The sequence below is a fragment of the Hylobates moloch genome, unplaced genomic scaffold (assembly GCF_009828535.3).
Source record: "Hylobates moloch isolate HMO894 unplaced genomic scaffold, HMol_V3 SCAFFOLD_23, whole genome shotgun sequence".
In the NCBI taxonomy this organism is placed as follows: Eukaryota; Metazoa; Chordata; class Mammalia; order Primates; family Hylobatidae; genus Hylobates; species Hylobates moloch.
This window is the reverse complement of record NW_026652298.1, coordinates 30608861-30631087: the sequence shown is the minus strand read 5'-3', so window position 1 is coordinate 30631087 and position 22227 is coordinate 30608861. Positions and strand designations below refer to the sequence as shown.

The following is a 22227-nucleotide window of genomic DNA, read 5'->3' as shown; positions in this document are numbered from 1 at the left end:
TCTTTTCACTAAAAATAGCATAAGCAGGTGGACAATGAAAAAGGTCTTATTACATGTTATCCAACAGCCTTTTTCATTTCCTCTTTTGCAAGCTGTCAGCTCACGCTGTTTGCCCATTTACCTTCTGGCTAAACCAAACACTCGCTTGGGACCAGCTCATGATGAGCATATTTTACTTCTACCATTTATTTTTAGGAAATGAGAAAAATTCCATTCCAAAGCCATAAAGCTTTGGTTTACCAACCTCCTTACATTAAAAGAGAAGTGGACAGTCTTCTTATGTTCAATATTTAGAAATGACAAGGGTAAGAGCCTGCAGCAAGTGCCCAGCATGGGGCCAGAGAAATGCGCACATCTTCACGTTTACCACACCAGGCAGCCTAAGAATGAAGGTCACTCAGCCCAGACGCAGGTCTCCAGATGACGCCCCACCCTGCCACCTGTTCCGCCTGTGTCTCTCTACACAGATGCATTTCTGCCAGCTGCCGAGAACTTCTTCATTAAAAGGCATGTCTGGGTGCTAAGATTTTAATATTTTTTCAAACTATGCTTGGAATTCAAAAATTATACGTCATTAAACTACATGCCCAACTCCTGTCCCACACAGATGAAAGTGTTAGTGTTACTGTGCGTGATTCCTGGACTATGTGGTAATTTAAACACTTCTTAGAAAGAAAAAGCCTCATCACAACTCAGTCGGCAGCAGAAAAGGGTGAGTCACATTCTGTTTTTAGTGCATGATGTGACAAGACCCTACTACCACAGAAGTACTACCACAAAAATTCTTTGAGATACAAAGCAAAAACCAAAGGAGTGATTCAACAGATATGAAGGAAACACTCTCCTAGAGAAACATAACAAGCTGAATCACAAAAGGGAAGCAGGAAATTAAAACAGCAAACGTCATACATGCGAGCCAGTGAACTCCCTAAATGATGCTGCAGACACTTTCTCCTGGAGAGAAGATATTGTCAAAGCCATGTGAGTGGGTCTCCAAAAGGACTCAACTTTCTAAAAACCAAAGGGAATCTACAAAAAGGGAGCAAATATCCAGTGTATGAGGCTCTAAAGGACCAAGAGTTAATTTCTTTTTCCACGAAAACATCTGCATCTACATTCACTAACTGGAAGTCCGCTCCCCCTTATTAATGTCCTGCTTGCCGGGGCTTTCGGGGTAGTTGCTGTTAAGAACTGCGCCTGGAATACTGATTAGGCAAGCATGAAAAAATCAAGTGACCATCCCATGGCGGACTTTCACAGCAGTCTGCATGCATGGGAGAAAACCCCTTTGCAGGGCTCCTGGAATCCGAGACAAGGATGTGCCATGGGTAAGAAAACCACCCTGTCCTCTGTACGAGAGGGATGAGGAGCTGCTGGGAGGCCAACTGAGAGACAAGCTAGTGGAAGGCTTGGGGCAGGCAGGGCTCCATAGATTCTCTGCTGTTTTGCCCCACACAAACATTGCACCACTGCACTCCAGCCTGGGCAACAGAATCCTGTCAGTATCTACGTCCTCCATGTGTTCATATAGGTCATGAAAGCTAAGAATTCTCACGGCCACATTCAAGCTTGGGTAAGAGATAGACTGGGAAGAACAACTTTTAAAAGATCCATACCACACATAACATCCTGACACTACAACCCGTTTATGTCCCTAAGGACACTTTTTTTTTTTTTTTTTGAGGCAGAGCCTCGCTCTGTCGCCCAGGCTGGAGTGCAGTGGTGTGATCTTGGTCACTGCAACCTCCGCATCCCAGGTTCAAGAGATCCTCGTGCCTCAGCCTCAGAGTAGCTGGGATTACAAGCATATGTCACTATGCCTGGCTAATTTTTGTATTTTTTGTAGTGACGGGGTTTCACCATGCTAGCCAGGCTGGTCTCAACCTCTTGAGCTCAAGCAATCTGCCTGCCTCAGCCTCCCAAAGTGCTGGGATTACAGGCAGGAGCCACCACGCCTGGTAACTAAGGGAACATTTTTTGAACACAATGAATGATTTACCTCTTAAACTCATTTCATTTTCAGACCTCCACAAAAGAATCCCAACTGCCCACCAGTGAAAAAAATTCGGCATTACCTGTTGCAGGGAAAAAACAAGACAGTAGGAAGACGATCGACCATAAATTCCCATGGAAGGTCATTCTGAGACACATCAATCCTGGCAAAGGGAAAGAACAGAAATGGCAGAAGATCAGCCCAAGAAACACCAACTTGAAAGAACCTTCTCAGATAACTTCAAGAACCTGGTGCATTTTTTACACCCCACATTGGGCTAGTCCCTTCTCGATGAATGCACTACCAGGTGTGAGCTAGGTGCTGATACTTCCAAGACATGCAACATTCTACTACGTGGACGCTTTCCAGTGAGTGGCAATGCGATGTCCTGAAAGTAAAAATGAACTTGCAGAAAACGCTGCACTGACACCTGAGGAGTCATCCACTCCTCACCTGACAGGGTCTAGCCAAGTATTTTAATCCCTGAATAGCTCTGGGAAAAGAAAGGAAATTACTGAGCAAAATACATCAAGCCCCTCTGAAGATGGAAAATTATACCCTCTTTATGTTGTAAATCTGGATAGAGGCCAAAAACAGCCTATTTTCTTAGCAGATTTGACATTAATTTTCTAATACAGAAAATGACATCTGTACTAACTCACCCAGCCTGTGCTCAATCACTGTGGGAGCTAACCGCAACTGCTCTAGAGGCCTGCCCCAGGCAGCTGGCACAGAGCTGGGCACACAGCTGGGCGCCCACACTCAGGCTGAGCAGACATGGAGCCGCAAAAGCATCCTTGATGGAAGGGGCTGCATCCTCCTTGCGGAGGGGCTACTCAGCTACTATTCATAAACAGTGCACACAAAAGATGAACATGTTTTCAATCATTACCTTGACAGAAGTTTTTAGAAAGCATAACTGAGGGGAGTGAGGGTGCGGTCAAGTGTCATGTATTTGTCCAAAAGGATGAAATCTGCTTTTCAAAAAATGGCACAACCAGGCTGAGCACAGGGACTCATGCCTGTAAACCCAACACTTTGGGAGGCCGAGGTGGGTAGACTGTTTGAGCCCGGGAGTTCGAGACCAGCCTGGGCAACATGGGCAAACCCTGTCTCTACAAAAAATTGGCCGGGTATTCTGGCACATGCCTGTAGTCCCAGTTACTTGGGAAGGTGGGAGAATCACCTGAACCTGGGAGGTTGGGGCTGCAGTGAGCTGTGATTGCACCACTGCACTCCAGCCTGGGCAACAGAGTGAGACCCTGTCTCAAAAAAACAACAACGCCGGGTGCGGTGGCTCACGTCTGTAATCCCAGCACTTTAGGAGGCTGAGGCGGGCAGATCACGAGGTCAGGAGATTGAGACCATCCTGGCTAACGCGGTGAAACGCCCCCCGTCTCTACTAAAAATACAAAAAATTAGCCAGGCATAGTGGCGGGCACCTGTAGTCCCAGCTATTCGGGAGGCTGAGGCAGGAGAATGGCGTGAACCGAGGAGGCAGAGCTTACAGTGAGCCAAGATTGCGCCTCTGCACTCCAGCCTGGGCGACAGAGCGAGACTCTGTCTCAAAAAACAAACAAACAAACAAAAAACCAACAGCAACAAAAGGCATAACCAAATGAAAACCATTTACCAAAAGTTTACTAACAAAACAGCACTCCTGCCTCACCTGTGCCAGCCTACCTAAAACATTAGTGTTCCTTTCTAAACAAGTGGCATTGAACACTATATTCCATAATTAAATGCTTTTTCTCACCTGATTCTTACTTCAAAGAAAGCAAACTATAAAATTAAAACATTGTAAAAATCCACTCAGAATTCCATTGGGCTAAATAAGGCCCCCCTTTCTTATGCAGGCTTGGTCTATATGCTTACTTTTTTTTTTTTTTTTTCTGAGACAGAGTCTTGCTCTGTCGCCCAGGCAGGAATGCAGTGGTGCGATCTCAGTTTACTGTAACCTCCAGCTGCTGGATTCAAGTGATTCTCCTGCCTCAGCCTCCTGAGTAGTTGGGACTACAGGTATGTGCCACCACACTTGGCTAATTTTTGTATTTTTAGTAGAGACAGGGTTTCACTATGTTGGCCAGGCTGGTCTCGAACTCCTGGCCTCAGATGATCCGCCCGCCTCAGCCTCCCAACATGCTGGGATTACAGGCATGAGCCACTGCACCCGGCCTATATCCTTCCATATTTTTAAGAACAGTTGTCATATATTTCATACTCTGTTCTTTTCCATTAATTGTATGAAAAGCACTGTTAAAGGATAAAAACTCCATTAAATGCCCAGCCATAATTTGCTTAAACATTCATCTCCTGGTGGATATAAACAATGCTATAATAATGAGCTCATGCTTCTTCGGAATTCCTATTCCATTACTTTTCCAAAGTAAAATTAACTGGGTGAAAAATGTGTTAACTGTTTTTGTTGATTTCTTGCAAATGTTGCCAAAACGTTTTCCAAAAGAGTTATGGCAATGTACTCATTCCATTAGATACATCTGACTGCAGTTTCCATTTTATTTTATCAACACAAGATTCTGTCACTTAAAACCACTGATTACTTTAATATGTTAAATGATACTTTGTTACTGTTTTAATTTACATTTATTAGGTTATAATTTCCCCACTTGTTTATTTACTCTCTCCTCTTAAAAGAAAAACCTGCTCACGTCCTTTGTTCACAATGGAATCGTCTCAGCCATTTTCTAAACCATTTTAATTTCGGGGGAGGCTGGAGTATGAATGCCTGACTCAATCCTGGCCCCTCATTTGCAGCTTGAAACTCTGGGCAACTTGTCTAATCTTTCTATGTCTCAGTTTCCTCCTCAATACAAACAGCACTTTCTTTTTTTAACTAGAGTGCCTTCACTAAGCGTCACAAGGACTCAATCAGGTAGTATGTATATCAAAACCTCTCCCAGCATAGTAGCTCCTCAGATTTGGCTTTAATTATTACTTACAGTGCATATAACAGGTGACATACAGACATTGGAAAATATATTAATGGTCCCCTTTTTGTCTGCTTTCCCTGTTTTCACTGCACTTATTTCTAGTGGAATCTGTCCATTTTTCTTTCTTTATTTTTCCAACTGCTTCCACTTTGGAAAGTTTCCATTTCCCAGAGGAATATCAGCAAATCCTATTTTTTGCTTTGATTTTTTATATTTAACTCTTATCTATCTGTAGGGTTTTGGGGCAGGTGGGGGGTTAAATGTGAAGTTTTCCCTACCCAAAACTGCTTACTACCCCATCTAAAAACTCTGTATTTGAGCCTTCTTTTTCCAAAAAATATTTTTAAAAATTTTGTTTACTCAAAAGCGCACATACAGTACCCATGGAATCACAATACTAGAATGTGGATATCTACCGATCTTTCCTTTCAATTTCACAAATGAGGTAAACCAGGGCTGGTGGAGAGATCTGCTTGGGATCCCAGGAGCCACTGGCATTGCCTGGGGCAAATGTCCCATGGTATTCCAAGGGGCCATCCTGGCAACCAGGTCAGTGCTCTCCCCACAGAACTGCACTCAGCCACCTAGGAATCTAGTCAGGGCTAAACATCAACATCATGGAAGGAACACTCAGAATTCATGAGGAAAAGTTCAGTTTCAAAGAGGCTTTGCTCATGGCTTCAACCTGACAATTAAATTCAGCCAAGTCCTACCAAAGGTTTATGGAAAATGGGCAGACCCTCACACACCATACGGCTAAGTTGCAAATAAGAGCGAAAATGCGCATACAGCCCAAAGCGCTGCAGAAGAGGCCTGCTTACCTTGCCACAGTGAATGTGTCCATGGGCAGATTCCGAGCTAGCTGGATGAAGACGTGGTTGAGGGATGGACAGAAGCCACACCACGGAGCGTAATAGAGCAGGAGAACGTCCTGTGGGAAGGGGAAGACAGATGTTACTTGCACCAAGAAATGGGCTCTTCATTTCTTTCCTCCTTGCTTAGAATCCAGCAAGCACTCGATAAATGCTACCTATGCAAATATTACAGTGAAAATTTTCATCTTTAGGTCTTTCCAATTCTGTGCTTTCTGGAGCACTTTTCTGAAATTTAAAAACCACATGTAATTCATTCACGGTCCATAATTGGGCCGTAACGTGCTAACTCTTCTATACATCAAAAACAGCTGCTCACCCCAACAACTGCAGTTTGGAAATTATTTTAAGAGGGACAGATGGCTTAACTTTTGCCTCTCATGACTCCATACCTGTTTTTGAAGGACTACTTCCCAAAAGGTATCAGTTGTCACTTCAGTGATTAAATGCTGAGACGGGAACTGGGCAGAGCCACTTCCAATGAGATGCCTTTTCAAGGGACTATAGAGAACGCTGAAGTTTTGAATAAAAGACTCTAAAAATAAAGAGAAAATGAGATCAACTCTCCTCTAGGTACAAGGAGAATAGCTGGCCTACTTTTAAACTCCACATTTTAAAAACTCAAATGACTTCATAGGCTCACATTTTTAACATTTCACCTATCAGCAAAACCCCAAACAAAGCTGCCCGGGTGGCATCAGGTTTAGCTCTGGTAGTATTAACTCAGCTGACAGTAATGTAGATATCAAAACACTATGCAGTGTTAGATGCTCTAATATTCATAGACTATTCTTTTTTTAAAAGGACTGGTCCACAAATAGACACCAAGTGAGACTGTATAAATGATCAACAAGCCACAATCTTTTCAAGAAATTTCACCCTATAATACTAAGACCTTTAAGCTTAACTACAAATGTAGCAATTGCACAAGCTACAGTAATGTGGAATGTGTTTAAATGCTCATTAATTTGAGGACAAGGAGCTACAGTTTTTTGTTTCCTTTATTAAGGTTCTTTAAGTTTCTTTTTTTAAAGGTTAAGAAAAAATTATATGTAGTGGAAAAATACATAAAACCCATAATAATAAAAAACCTGACTTGAACCAACAGTTTTACCACAAATTCTGCCATCTTCAGAGTCCTTTGCTTCATCTGAAACAATACTAATTTGAATTTTTCTTTTCTTCTTTTTTTTTTTTTTAAAGACACAGGGTCTCGCTCTGTTGCCCAGGCTGGAGTACAGTGCTGCAATCATAGCTCACCGTAGCCTTAAACTCCTGGGCTCAAGCGATCCTCCTACCTCAGCCTCCAGAGTAGCTGGGACTACAGGCATACACCACTGCACTCAGCTAAAGTTTCAGTTCTTTTTCTTTCTTCTAACTCCCTCCATTTTGAGGTGCAATGGGCAATGCAGTGTGCAGAATGGAAGAGGAAGTGAAGAATGTCATGTGAATACTAAAGAGAATTCACGATCAGCATCTGAATAACACTTAGCTGGCTATGTTTTTGAAACATGAAACCAAGAATTATTTCCTAATCTGAATAAAGCCTCAATTCTGAAACTGGCCTAGAGACAGCTGATTTATGAGTTAAGTCTCTAAACCAACAATGACACACAGTAGGTGTTTTTTACAAGCTCCCTAAAAATTCTGTCGCTAACTACAGGACAAAGAACAGCTAGGCTAAACATTTCAGAGAAGATACAGAAGATGGAAAGAAATCTAAAGAAGGCTTCTTTCAATTACCCTTAAATTCAAAGTGAACACATTATGAGGTCATTAAACACTTGAGCATTACTGAATGGAATTCAGGAAAATCTAATACAGACTACCTCAAAAATACATGCTTGTGGGAGCACTGACCCCATTTCTCTGGAGTCTGTTTCCCCTTTTAAAAAAAAAAAATGCTTGTTTCATTTTAAGAAAGCTCAACACATCAAAATGACTTTAGAAAACATTAATTGGGAGTAATCTATAATATCAACAGATTATGCCCTTCAAAAAGTGACTGGTCACAGGGTTCTTTTAAACAGTGAGGAACTCTTGGATTTATAATATGTAACTTGATATAGACAAATCAGTATTTACATAAAGCCTTTTCACAAATGTGTCTAATGTAAGAAACAAGCTTCACCTGGATTTGAAAGAGGATATGGCTAAAAGGACTCATATGTAGAAGCTCTGAGTCTACTGTTGATTTCATACTTTGTAAAACTTAAAATGAAAGGTTTCCTTTTCTACCAAATTCCTCCTTTCTCCATTCGGCATACACTGACCCTCCCTCACGTTTCCAGTGAGGCTGAACTAACATGGCTTTTGAATTCTCACTTCATTGTGTGTAGTCAAGGGCATCAGCAAATTCCTGGGAACAGCCCAGTGTGGGTCAGCCCAATGTTGCTGCCAAGCCCCGGGGGCAAGCCCTGGATGCTTTCTCATCATGGAGCCTTACTCCTCAAAAAGTGGGTTTTGCTGGTTTGCAACTGACACTTATTTATTTGCACTTTATACTTGTTACAATGTAGGTACCCCAGGTCCCAGCAATATTAGTCAGTACATTATGAAACAGTAGCAGAACAAATTAGGTCTGGTGGCCTTGATCCTTAGACATTTAAGCCTATGAGACAAAAAGGGAGGCAAGGCAGCTCTACTTCCTTCTTCACTGCTTTCTCTTTTTTTTTGTTTGGAGACGGAGTCTCGCTCTGTCGCCCAGGCTGGAGTGCAGTGGCGCGATATCGGCTCACTGCAAGCTCTGCCTCCTGGGTTCATGCCATTCTCCTGCCTCAGCCTCCCGAGTAGCTGGGACTACAGGCGCCCACCACCGCACCCGGCTAATTTTTTTTTGCATTTTTAGTAGAGACGGGGTTTCACCACGTTAGCCAGGATAGTCTCGATCTCCTGACCTCGTGATCCAACTGCCTCGGCCTCCCAAAGTGCTGGGATTACAGGCGTGAGCCACCGTGCCCGGCCATTGCTTTCTCTTTAAGCTCCTTTAGAACAAAGCTGCTGTCAAGGCTCACTTTGATCAGCCCCTAGGACATCCCAGCGGAATAGCTCTCCACCTCCCTGCCTGTTCTAGTCCCCAAGTCCCCACTGCCTGCAGCTGCTTCTACCTTAGACATGTGACAGAAATTGCCAATTTAGAAAGTGGGACTCTTACCCCCACCATGGGCTAAATGACAAACTTATCCAAAATTTAGAGAGAGGAAGTTTCTGTTCCATTTAATAGACAAAATTAGCTTCTTTGAAAATTATGACCGATGGTGGTCTAAAGACTTAAAATGAGCTACGAAGCTGACATCACCCCACAACTAAATGTAATGAGAGCCATCAATAAAATTTACCCATATGAAGTCAAGCAAAACGTACAATGCTTGGGGAAATAAACTGCCTACAGTACCTAGGGTGAGCTTCATCAGTGCTTGCTTTGGATCCAAGATGTAGTGAGACTCTTCTTTCACGTCAACAATTGCCGCAAATTCTTTCACCTGAGTGGAGCTCGGAGCACCCAGTCTCTCTGCGTATAACCAAAACAAATTTGAATCCAAAAGGTAGATGTTGAGAGTCTTGTTGGTTCTGCAACTCAGGCCTGTGAAGTCTGTGCTAGTCATGTCCACTTCTGGGAAGAGATACCTGTTCTCCTCAATGTGAGGAACGGAGCTTGGGGTATCAACCTCACATTTCTTCTCAAGGGAAGAAAATGCAACGGTAGGGGCCTCAAAGACACCTTGTTCAGAGTCGATGAAGCCTGCCACACCCCTGCTTATGGTCCTGCAACATGCAGTGTAGTAGCTGAAGGGGCTATAGGAAGTTAAAAAATTGCTGCATTCTATGCTGTCTGATGCCACATGATAAAAGGTCTGCTCCTTGAGGTAGAAAGAATCCAGAGCTGCTGCCATTTCAAAAAAGCTGCACTGTGGCATGCTGACCGAGCTCGGCTTCATGCCCCCGGTGGTCTGGTTGACACATAGTTCACAGACGTTGTGGGTCCTGGAGAAGGAGTGCCACTGGGGCAGCACCACAGTGTTGCAGCAGGGGGACGCTGTGATCAGCGGCGGGTCTGGCAGCTGTGCCGGCGCTTCCAGGGCCAGGGACTCCAGCACTGGAGCATCCACCCGCCGCAGGTGCTGAAGGAGACGCTCCACCACCTGGTCCCCATGACAGTTGTTGTACTCCAAGGCCACTTCGGTGATCTGAAATACAGGGCAGAGTTGGTGAGGGGCTTGAGGATGACTGAGGGACTAGCACCCCGTTAGCCACGTTTCACTTTCTGCAATTTCAGTTATCCATGGTCAACTCTGGTTCAGAAATATTAAATGGAAAATTCCAGAAATAAACAAGTCGTAAGTTTTAAACTACAGGTCGCTCTGAGTAGTGTGATGAAATTTTTGCCATTACAAAAACTGCGAGGCATCCCTTTGTCCAGCGTGTCCATGCTATGGATGCTACCAGCCTGTTACTTAGTAGCCAACTCAGTTATCAGATCAACTGTCTCAGTATCACAGTGCTTGTCTTCAAGTAACCCTTTATTTATTACGAGGGCCCCCAAAGTGTAAGAGTAGTGATGCTGGCAATTCAGATATGCCAAAGAGAAGCCAAAAATGCTTACTTTAAGTGAAACGGCAAAAGTCTCAATAAGGAAAAAAAAAAGGTAAGGTTGCTAAGATCTTCGGTAAGAACGAATCTTCTATCCATGAAATTGTGAAGAAAAGTGAAATTCGTGTGTAGTATATACAGGATTCAGTACCATCTGTGGTTTCAGGCATTCATTGGGGGTCTTGGAACGTATCACCAAGAATACGCAGCAGGGTAGATGAGAGTGCAGGGGGAGACGGTTATTATATTTTTAAAAATACAACCCCAGGCATGGCACTCCTGGGCCAAATGGTACGCTGCCCATGAGATAAAACCTCCACACAATCTGGCCCGTTTGGCTTTCCAGTTTCACCCTACCCTCTTCAGAACAGACCAGGCCCTCCTGCAATGCCACGCCTTTACAGAGGCCTGGCTGGGGACACTGCCTCCTCCATCTGTTTCCAAGGCCCAGCACCAGGGCAGCTGCTTCAGGGAAGCTAGCCCTACTCCCATTCCAGGAAGAGCTAGTTTCTGCACCTCCAGTGTCCCTGAGGCCCCTTCTACAGTCTCACAAGCTTCTGGTGAGACATCCCTCTTCCCCACAAACTTATGGATCCTCACAGGCAGAAGCCGCATTGGATTTATCCTGCCATCCCAGGGGCCTAGCACAGGGCCAGGCACATAACAAATGCTCAGTAAACCCCTGATGAATGAGTGGCAGCTCAGGGTAATGCACAGAATCCTCTTTCTTAGTGAGATCTGCCACTTTACCGTCAAGGCAGTATTGGCAATTTGGATTTACATTTTATTCTAAGATTCTTCCATTTCCAAAAAGAATATTTCGTTACCCACCTCCCATTCTGGTTTCCTGAGAAAGACAAGTAAGTTATAATCCAAAGGCATTTACTCTTTAAAACAGAAGAGTGTGTCAACTTGAATCAAATCTCACCACAGTTAGTTACAGGGTGCTGTCACTCAGGATTTTGTTTCGCTGTGTGTGTGTTTGTGTGTCTGCATGTGTAAAACAATTTAATGAGCGTAATTTCCAATTTAAAAAAATAAGTTTTATAAAAATAAATAAGTTTTATAACGTAATATTTATAGTTAATTCAAAACATACATATTTGTACACAAAAATAAATGGTTTCAATAGTTTTCGGCATTAAAAAAAGTCACTTTATAACCCACCAGAAAACTACCGGGTCAAGAAAAGAAGTCACTTTAGATGATAGGCCAGTGCTTGAAATTTTATTTCCCCTGCACAAAAACATCTCAGTGGTTTTTGGATGAGGCTCTGACAGCATGCAGTACTAACAAGGTCAAGCCTTTACAATCCGTGAAGAGCCCAGATGCCCTCTGGCCCCATCCTGGTGCTGTTTTACATTCAAAGACGCAGTAATAGACAACTACTCCCACCCACTCCCGCAAAAACCTCCATAAGACTTCAAGATTTACTGTAATCTTTTACAGAAGTCCAAGTAGGAGATCCTTAATTATATTATAGAGAAGAAAATTCCTTGAAAAATCTTTCTTCATCTCTTTTAGCTTCAGTATCTCATAAACAAAGCAGCCATGTAAAGAATATTTTTAATTGAAGAAAGTATTCTGTCTACAGCAATGCTTTTTTTTTTTGAGACAGAGTTTCACTCTTGTCGCCCAGGTCGGAGTATAATGGCGTGATCTCGGCTCACTGCAACCTCCGCCTTCCGGGTTCAAGCAGTTCTCCTGCCTTAGCCTCCCAAGTAGCTGGGATTACAGGCATGCATCACCATGCCCAGCTAATTTTTTCTATTTTTATTTCGCTTGGTTAATTTTTTGTATTTTTAGGAGAGACGGGATTTCACCATGTTGGCCAGGCTGGTCTCAAACTCCTGACCTCAGGTGATCCACCTGCCTCGGCCTCCCAGGGCTGTAATCCTACTGGGATTATAAGCATGAGCCACAGCGCCCGACCAGCAATGCTTTTTTTTGGGACGGAGTTTCACTTCAGTTGCACAGGCTAGAGGGCAGTGGCACGATCTTGACTCACTGCAACCTCTGCCTCCCAGGTTCAAGCAATTCTCCTGCCTCAGCCTCCCAAGTAGCTGAGACTACAGGCGCACATCACCATGCCTGGCTAATTTTTGTATTTTTAGCAGAGATGAGGTTTCACTATGGTGGCCAGGCTGGTCTGGAATTCCTGATCTCAGGTGATGTGATCCAACCTCCTCAGCCTCCCAAAGTGCTGGGATTACAGGCGTGAGCCACTGAGCCCAGCCAGCAATGCTCTTAAAGAGTTAGGCATTATCATTTTTCTCCTATGAAGGGGAATTTCTGTTTCTATTCCTTTTACATAACAGGCAGTTTTGAAAACACAACTCAAGTTATGTCACATTCTGTGTATCACTTGATGTCATTTAATTTCATGTGAATAATTAAGGAAACCTTGGCAAATAACTTTAACTGTTCGCAGAGTAGATGTTTCCTTCTATTTTCTTTAATCAGGGAAATCTGTGAGTCTGAACATGCTAACCATGCCTCTGCTTACCAGATTCAGACGATGTGAATGCCTCAAATAAACGCTTTTAAAATAGAAAACAAGTCACGAAGACTCTTTGCTCGCTGAGGTAAGCATTTCCTTTGATTAACGAGTTGTGTAATACACACTGTGATGTCTTATAACCTCTCTAAACTCTCTAGAGACACCAGGGTGTCAGTGGCCTCACACCGGTGTCAGGATCTGTGCTTTTGCATGTGTGTGTGGGTACACATGCAGGTATGCATGTGTGTAGAAGCAGCTACCCAGTATGGGCTTGGTGTGGCCACCATATGGTCACTCCTGACTGGCATCCTACATGCACCACAGCACAATTGTCCAGAATGTCGGTGCTTGGTGTGCCTCCAACTCTATTCCACCCACTCTAAGATGACCTCTCTCTTCTCAACAATGCAAGCACCCTCAAAGTTCTCCCCAATATTAGGCCTAAGGTGGTAATGGAAAAATAAAGCCACCTAACTCTTTCATGGTCAACAAGCTAATGAATTTACAGCTCATCTTGCATAAGTACAGCGTTCATTCTTCCCACCTTACCTGAATGTCCAAAGGCTTCTTCATCTGTAGTCACTGTGTCACAATTTCCCCGATCATAGACCCTACTTTCCATCCTCCACCTCTACCACCCAAGTTCAGGTTATTACTACTTCGCAGTTTTCTGGAACCCTCCTGCCAGAAAAACGTTCGTAATGGTAACGCACAGCCCTGGCTGCATCTCTTCACTGTCAGTAAGACTTGTATGGGCCAGGTGCAGTGGCTCATGCCTGTAATCCCAACACTTTAGGAAGCCAAGGAAGACTGATTGCTTGAGCCCAGGGCTTTTGAAACCTGCCTGGGTAACGTGGCGAAACCCCATCTCTACAAAAAAAATGCAAAAATTAGCCAGGCGTAGAGGGGTGCACCTATAGTCCCAGCTACTTGGAAGGCTGAGGTGGGAGGATCACTCGAGCTCAGGAGGCAGTGAGCTGAGATCGTGCCACTGTAGTCCAACCTGGGCAACAAAGGAAGACCCTAACTCAAAAAAAAAGAGAAGACAAAGACTTAGATGACTATGGTTAATCTTGAAATCCTCAGAGAAGTCCGCGAGGCCCTCTCCTCCAAAGGCTTTTTCAAGATCTCTCCCCAGTTAGCCCTTCCTGCAGACCACAAAACCCAGCCTCCTTCCTAACACCTAAACCTGCAGCAACTCCCATCCCTCATGTCTCTGCTCGGGGTCCTCCTTCCCGTAAGTTTTTCTCAACCCATCAAGATCCTGGCTGCCCCTACACTTCTGTCTCGAATACTTCACCCATCCAAAGCCTCTGCTAACTCCTCCCCTGCCCAGGACCCCGCTTTCTGAGATGGCACCCTCCCTCCTCTGGTTCCTCCTGACCCTGGGCCTGATCGTCCTCTACTTTGAATTACAGGCAGGCTTTCACTCCCTGTACTGGACAAGCCTCTATGGCCACAGGACAAGATGGTGTCGCATCTATCCTTTCTCGCCTGGAGCTTCCCAGCACAGTGCTCAGTAAACATTTGCCAAACTGACCTGAAACAAAAAGGGAAATGTGCTGGACAGGCACTTTGCTTGTCTGAGTAATTCATAATACAGTGAGATGCCGCCTGGTGTTCGGTCATCTTACCCACATGCTGAGGTTAAGGGAATGCACTCACCTCACAGAGACAATGGGAGCCCCAAAGAAAGGAGTCACAGGCAAAACCATGATAAAAAGGAGGCCTGTTGGTAGGTGGAGGATTTGCGGACTGCTGGAGGGGACACTCATTCAGAAACAACAGGCGAGAAAGAAAGAGCCTTCCTACCAGGTGCCGAAATCCAACCATAACCCTCTGGGCAGAGGCTCTGGGCTCCACCCACAAAATACAACCCCGCCAGAACCCCAACACACCCAAACCAGACAGGAGAGAACTCTCCAAATCCACAACCACAGCCACACCACCTTGATTGAAAACCTTCCTTTCCTACAACGAGCTTTAAGGCTCTTAATGTTAGATAGAGTAAAGGCCTAGTCATTTACAAAATTTTGTAAAGAAATAGTTTTATTACTTTGAGTCCTCCCTAATTAGAGGAGAAGAAACAAAGCTATTTCATTTCTCTCCTCTTTCCTCCTCTAAGCCAAAGAGCAGCATTCATTCAGAATACTCCCCAGAGGGAATCATAACTTGAGCAAAAAGACTCCAGCACAGCAAAGAGAGGGATCCAGCTGGGCAAGAAGTCCTGCCTCCCTGTCCCTCTAGGCAGGGGGCCAGGCCAGCACTGAGGGGCTCAGGGACAGGCAGCGTCTGCTTAGCTGGCCAGTGGTACGCGGGCTGTCTGAAATTGGTTTTGGCCAGTTAAGGGCTCCTTGAGCAAGTGAAAAAATAAAACCCTTAGTAAATGCAATTTTCCCACCCCAGGCTCGCTCTGCGTACTGTGCCTGCTGTCTCTAAGTGCCTCCAAATGCTCCATGTAGAAAATAAACTCACACCCAGAGCAGGCGCACCAGATGAAGCCAAAGATAGGCAGGAACAGCAGGCTCCGACAGCGCTGCCTCTGAAAACCACTCTGGCTTCTGCACGACAGGGAAGGTTCAGAGAAACAAGTTGTCCCAACATCGCTGCTGCTGCTTACTCTCCTCTGCTGTCCTGAGGATGGCCAGGGCTGGCAGTCTGGCCAAACCCCCAAGACAATGGCATCTCCTAGGCCACACTAAACTTGGCGTGTGTTCCTGCCACTCCCTGTTTCACCCCCTAAACAGGAAGCTCAACAGCAGTCACATCAGAAGAGGGCATTTGGTCCTTCTCTAGAGGGGCATGGTGTGGCTTCCCTGCCTCTTCCCACTTACTCCAGACGCCAACAGCTGTCAATAAATATGGCCAGAGAGGCTGCGGCAGTCCCTGTCCTAGACACGGGATCTCTCCGGCCCATATGGAGGGGCAAAGAGCAATGCTCAGAGCCACAGCTGCCCCTCCTGGCAGCCATTAGCTGCCAGAGTAAATGACTGAGTGTGGGATGAGAGTGGCCAGGTAGATGAGGCTTTCCTACTCCTCATAAGGCGCTTTTCACATCACAGCTCTTACCTCGTCTATTAAAGGATGACTTTCGGCCAGGGGATTAAAAGGTATGAACAGAAACAGCGCTGGTCCTTTCTTCAGCTCGTTATTCAGCAGGAGACTCTTGCCTCCGTGTGGCTGCAGCCACCGAAAGAGCGTCTCCTGGTTTTCTAAGGCCCACTTACAGATGTTCTCAGCTGTGTAGTTCAGGACCTCCCGGGGGAAGACCTGTGAAGGACAAAGGCACAGAGGATAGAGGAGAGCTCATGAGGTGGGGCAAGCTCAAGGCACATCAGTGCTGTCCCAACCCCACCACTAAAGGTGAGAAAACCCAGGCTCGGAGCGGGGCCTGGCCCCACTGTGCAGCTAACACCCGCTTCTCCAGATATAGCATTTCCTCACGAGTGGTTGAAAAAAACAGAAGTGGTTGCAGGAGGTGACTTCCATATCGTGTGATTCATCTTTCTGCCTTGAGACAGACCCACCTATCAACAAATAATTCTCCCTGCCAGCTGGTAGCGAGAACCTCTATCACCCTGTCCAAGGACAGGTATTAAACGTCACTGGGTATTTATAAAAGGACCAAGACATATCTAAGGGAACAGAAATTACAGAGTCAAGGATCATTTAGATTTTGACTTTGGTCCTTCAAATGCTGCCCCCCAAGGGCAGAATGGAGCCTCTGTGCGGCACAGGCTGTCTGTTCTGTTCACCTGTATCCTCCGGGACTAGACGAACACCAGGCACAGAGCAGGCACTCAACACATGTCTTCATCAATCAAAAACGACCTAAACTTGCACAAGGCCACGGATCATATTTTAAGTGTACAAATAAATGAAAGAGACACCTAGATTTTTTGCTTTGTTTTGCTACAAACAACCAATGTATGTGAACATAAAATTATTTTTTAAATTCTAACAATTTAAATCACTGGCTTCAAACAGAACTACCAAAGAGGTGCTTCAGAGGGTTTTGAAAAATGAGATATTTAAAACTCCTCAAAACGAAGATTTAAATTGACTCATAACAAAGACTAACCACTGCTTGTGTTTTTAAAAATAATGGTATCCCAGTATTACTGCATTTGATAAAAAGAATTCTACTACTACACAAACCAACCAACCTTAAACACTACCAAATCGAAGCAGTAAACCTGATATATTTTTCCATCTCATAGTCCTACCTTTTTTTCCCCATCTACTTTTCTTTCTCAATACCCTTTACTATAAATAAATATATGTAGGCTGTGTAACATGCTAAAAATGAAGGATGTAGGAAAATGACAGCAAAAGCAGATGTCAAAGCAGCTTAGGCAAAGGCACAAGGAGCACAGTGGGCAGCAGAGAAACAACCACAGCAGTGACTGTCAAGGTGGAACGGTGGGAGTTTGAAAAACCATACGCAAACTACACTCAAACATTTCTATTTGGGAAACACAAAAATACATTTGACTTTTGGAATATAAACTGCAAGAAGCAAAGCACAACATCTGGGCTACGAGAGATATGCAGAAGCCAGGGCGACTGGCAAGCAAGGGGGCACCCCTGGAGTGGGCCCAACAGCCCCTCCGAAGGCACAAGACTTAGATACTGTGCCAAGGGGGGCACAGGTTTTAAAGACTGGGTACACTGGGTGCAGGGAAATTGATCTGTATATGACCTGTAAGTTACTGACAATGATGCGAGAGAGACAGAATACGTCAGGAAAGTCAACTCAGTGATGTGACTGAGGAAGAGCAATACAGTAGACGCACAGGACTGAGCAGGACACAGGTCAATGCTCAGAAGCAGCTGAGTTCAGGCTGCTCCACAGAAAGCAAATAAAATTGGAGAACAAAGGCGACAATGGAAAACTGAGGCTCTCTGGGATGAGAAGCCATCAACTTCTCACTGTGACTTGACGAGAACTTCAAAAATCCATTACATCAGTTAAGGAGAAAAGCATGTCACATTACTGCTCATCATAAAAGAAACAAACAGAGAACATCACTCAGTGGAAGCCTAGCTTCTGAAAACACGGGCTCAGAGCAACAATTCTCCAAGAGAGTAACTCTGCAATTTTACCCAAGAAGAAAAACTTTCAGGTCTGTACCAAAATCTAAGAATACAAATAAAGAATTTCTATACATTAATTTCAAGAGCCCTCTAATGCATGGGTTCTTAACCTGGAGCCTGGGCTCTAGGGTGGGGCTGTAAGAACTCTCCATCCATATATAAAATCATTGCACTTTTCTAGAGAGTGTGCATAGATTTTATCCAATTCTCAAAGGAGTCTGTGACCTAAACAAGGTTAAGAACCACTGCGCTAATATAAACGTGATTTCAAAATACTTACAAGTGATGTGTTGAAATGTCTATGTAAATACACACTTCCAGAGTGTACTAAGGATACCAGTTTCGCAAGATGTTTATTTGTGATAACCCCAAATCGTACTGTTCCTAGGTAATCTGAAACAGAAAATTTTCCTTTATTAAAGAAAAGGCCTGTGCCTTAAAACAACCACAAAACCCAATGATCAAGTCTTGAAGCACAAACCCCTGCAGCTAAGCTCCTTCTGGTAACCTAGCCTAGAGAGGGAAGGAAGAGGCATTGAGGAATCTCTCCTCCTGAAACCGACCTCGGCCCCTCAGATGTCAAGCCTGCTCCTGAGAGGATGTCTCTAAGTAATGTCTCTGACAGTCACTTGTGCTGAGGAGTCCTGTGTCCACCTATGATGGTCTGACCTGTCCCCCTTGATCACAGGCTGTTCTCTTTGTCTGGACACTTCTTGTGGCTGATTCCTTGTCATTACTCATCTCAGCTCCTACTTTCTCTGAGAAGCCTTCCTTGACCACCCCACCTAACAGCTAATACTCAGGGGACAGAGTTTACAAAGAGAAACTGGGCTCCTGACCCATTCAGGTACTTTACCCTATTTTTTATAGCACTTATTAACATCTGCATAATCTCATTCATTTATTTAGATTTCCTTTGGTCCAATGTCCTCTTTTTTTTTTTTTTTTGAGATGGAGTCTCGCTCTGTGGCCCAGGTTGGAGTGCAGTGGTGCGATCTCGGCTCACTACAACCTCTGTCTCGTGGGCTCAAGCAATTCTCCTGCCTCAGCCTCCCAAGTAGCTGCAATTACAGGCGTGCGCCACCACACCCAGCTAATTTTTGTATTTTTAGTAGAGACGGGGTTTCATCACATTGGCCAGGCCAGTCTCGAACTCCTGACCTCAAGTGATCTGCCTGCCTCTGCCTCCAAAAATGCCAGAATTACAAGTGTGAGCCACCACACTCGGCCCAATTTCCTCTACTGGCTGTAATTTCTGTGAAATTAGAGACTTTGTTTCATGCTAGTATCCCAGCACCTACAGAAGTGCCAGGGTGTAAAGTTAAGAGGTCAAAAAATATTTATTAAATGAACAAATCTAGCATAAAGACTTATACAAATCAACAAGAAAAGGAAAATTGTTAAAATGGACAAACCACAGAAAAGGAAATGTGTATACATGGCTAATAATTACTGGAAATAAACTCAACCTCACTATCCCGAAAGGAAACAAATTAAAACAAAAGACTACTTTGGACCCTCAAATTGCCCAGTATTTAAGACATAAGAAACATCAAGTATTGATGAAAGTAGAGAAATGAGTATTTGATGTGATGCTGGGTGGAAAAAGGCAAAACAGCACAGCCACTCAGGAAAGCAGCTGCTGTACTGACTACAAGAAGAATGGACACAGCTGGGATTTCCACTGCTAAGCATCCACATGTGTTAGGAATCACATGCAAGGATATTCACCAAGAAACATTCTGCAAATGTTAAAAACAATGAGGCAGGACTATATACCACAAACATAAGCTGAAAGAGTAGACTTTGATGTTAACCAAAAAAAAAAAAAAAGAAAAGAACTCACACTTATAAAAGTTATGTGTGTGTATGTATATATATATATATTTTTTCCCCCTACAGGCACATATGTTTAGAAATGTATAAAAAATCTAAAAGGATAATAAAAGTGGTTTGATGCTGGAGAACGAACATCAACCGGGACCTTATCCTTATGTGTGAAGCTTTCATTTTTTTTTCATGGAGTATAATATTTGTGTGATTAAAAAGTATTTAGTGTTAAAGGAGGGTGAATAAGATACTGCAGAAAAAGGTACATTCTTCCCTATCCCCTTTTTGCTTTATTAGCACATGCTAAATAAAACATCAGTTAAACTTTAGGCCAGGCGCAGTCGCTCATGTCCTTAATCCTAGCACTTTGGGAGGCCGAGGTGTGTGGATTGCCTGAGCTCAGAAGTTCAAGACCAGCCTGGCCAACATGGTGAAACCCTGTCTCTACTAAAAATACAAAAATTAGCCGGGTGTGTTGTGGTGGGCACCTGTAATCCCAGCTACTTGGGAGGCTGAAGCATGAGAATCACTTGAACCCAGGAGGCAGAGGTTGCCGTGAGCTGAGATCCCAAGATCGTGCCACTGCACTCCAGCCTAGGCAACAGAGTGAGACTCTGTCTCCAAAGTAAATAAATAAACATTTTTTAAAAAACCAGTTAAACATCAAATATTACCAAATTATATACAAGTGGCTAAGATATAAAAATATTGAGGTGCTAAACCCATAAAGTTTCTAGTTTTATCCCATGACCCCCACCTTTTAGTGGTGTGGTCCTCTCTCCCTCAGGTAAGGAGTGGCCGACAAGGATGAGGTGGGAGTGAATATGTCCCTACTGCCAGAGTCAATAATTTTTCATACAAATCTGATGAGTTTAAAATGGCACAAAACAAAATAAATACAGGACAAATAAGCCAGGCTGGGGAAAAGGGGATTGGGAATGGGAAGGCAGGGCTGAGGAGGCCTGGCACTGAGTAGGCCTTTTTGTATCTGACTCCTAGGGCCACAGTGATGTATCACACAACCTTCACACACTCCAAAATTAAACAATTGGTTAAAACCAAGTGAGATGTGGCAAACCCAACGTGGAATACAGCATGTACAAATAACCCTAACTATTGCAAACGGGTAACACCATGATGAATGGGATAGGAAGAAAGAACTAACCTAAGTAACTGGAAAACAGTATCTTGACTGGATGCTGTAAAACTAAAGGCAAAAAGAATTGTACATAAATGCTGTAAATCTAGGTAGTAAATGTGTTTCTTAAAGAGGTATAAGTTAGCAGTTCTGAAACTACAAACTTATTTACCTCTTTGTGGTAAATACATTATAGGTAATTATAGCCAGGACTCTCACTGTTGCAGTAAGAGGTTATATATTAATAAGAGAAGGCTAAAATAAACCCTGTAATGTTAAACTGAAATCAGAGAGAATGAGTATAAACTTAAGGTTTTTGATACACACACACACACACCACACACACAAACACACACACACATACACACACACACAGAGGGAGAGAGAGGGGATGGATAGAGAAATACAGATATATGCGTATGTGTGGGTATAATACACTTCCTAGTTCTATCTACTGAGAAGACCTAGAAAGAATGACATCCTAATACCAAAGAGCATACCTAGCATGTAGATCTTGGTTTCTAAATGCCATTCTCCAGGAAAATAAACCAGGGCCCTTGGAGAAGAGGTTGATTCCAGAGATGGAGTGAAGAAAGTACAAGATAAGCCTGAAATATCTTGTATCAGAAGTAAAGAAGTGGGCTGGGCATGGTGGCTCACGCCTGTAATCCCAGCACTTTGGGAGGCTAAGGCGGGTGGATCACCTGAGGTCACGAGTTTGAGACCAGCCTGGCCAACATAGTGAAACCCCATCTCTACTAAAAATACAAAAATTAGCCAGGTGTGGTGGCGCATACCTGTAATTCCAGCTATCTGGGAGGCTGAGGCAGCAGAATTGCTTGAACCCAGGAGGTGCAGGTTGCAGTGAGCCGAGATTTCGCCATTGCACTCCAGCCTGGGTGACAAGAGCGAAACTCCGTCTCAAAAAAAAATAAATGAAGTAAAGAAGTGCTCATAAAAGGATGGGGGTTTGTCCAAAGCACCCAGGAGCCAAGCTGAAGCCCTCCTAGTAGCCAAAGTTGGAACAATTTGAGCAACAAAAAAACAATGACAGTACACAGAATAAGAAAAATACCCATGAATCCATAATAATATTAATGAGAACAGTCAGCTCTTCCTTATGGGAGAATTCCACTAATAATGCAAAAAGAATGAAAGAAACAGAAAATAACCATCTGAACACCAGAGTAATTGTTGCAGGCAAGATCCACTGATGGAGGCTAAAATTCATGAGCACAAGTTTGAGGATATATTTA

General features: G+C 43.9%; 1 protein-coding gene across 4 annotated transcripts in view; it reads right to left on the bottom strand.

Annotated features, from left to right (window-relative positions):
• TXNDC11 (thioredoxin domain containing 11) overlaps nucleotides 1-22227 on the bottom strand; it is a 64675-nt gene that overhangs the window by 3077 nt on the left and 39371 nt on the right. For all 4 annotated transcript variants that reach the window (XM_032145269.2, XM_032145268.2, XM_058434053.1 and 1 more), the window contains 6 exons: nucleotides 18284-18396; nucleotides 15976-16176; nucleotides 9211-10003; nucleotides 6209-6351; nucleotides 5766-5875; nucleotides 2076-2156 (listed from right to left, as the gene is read on the bottom strand). In XM_032145269.2, the coding sequence (XP_032001160.1) occupies nucleotides 2076-2156; nucleotides 5766-5875; nucleotides 6209-6351; nucleotides 9211-10003; nucleotides 15976-16176; nucleotides 18284-18396 (1441 nt within the window). The remainder of the gene's footprint in view (nucleotides 1-2075; nucleotides 2157-5765; nucleotides 5876-6208; nucleotides 6352-9210; nucleotides 10004-15975; nucleotides 16177-18283; nucleotides 18397-22227) is intronic.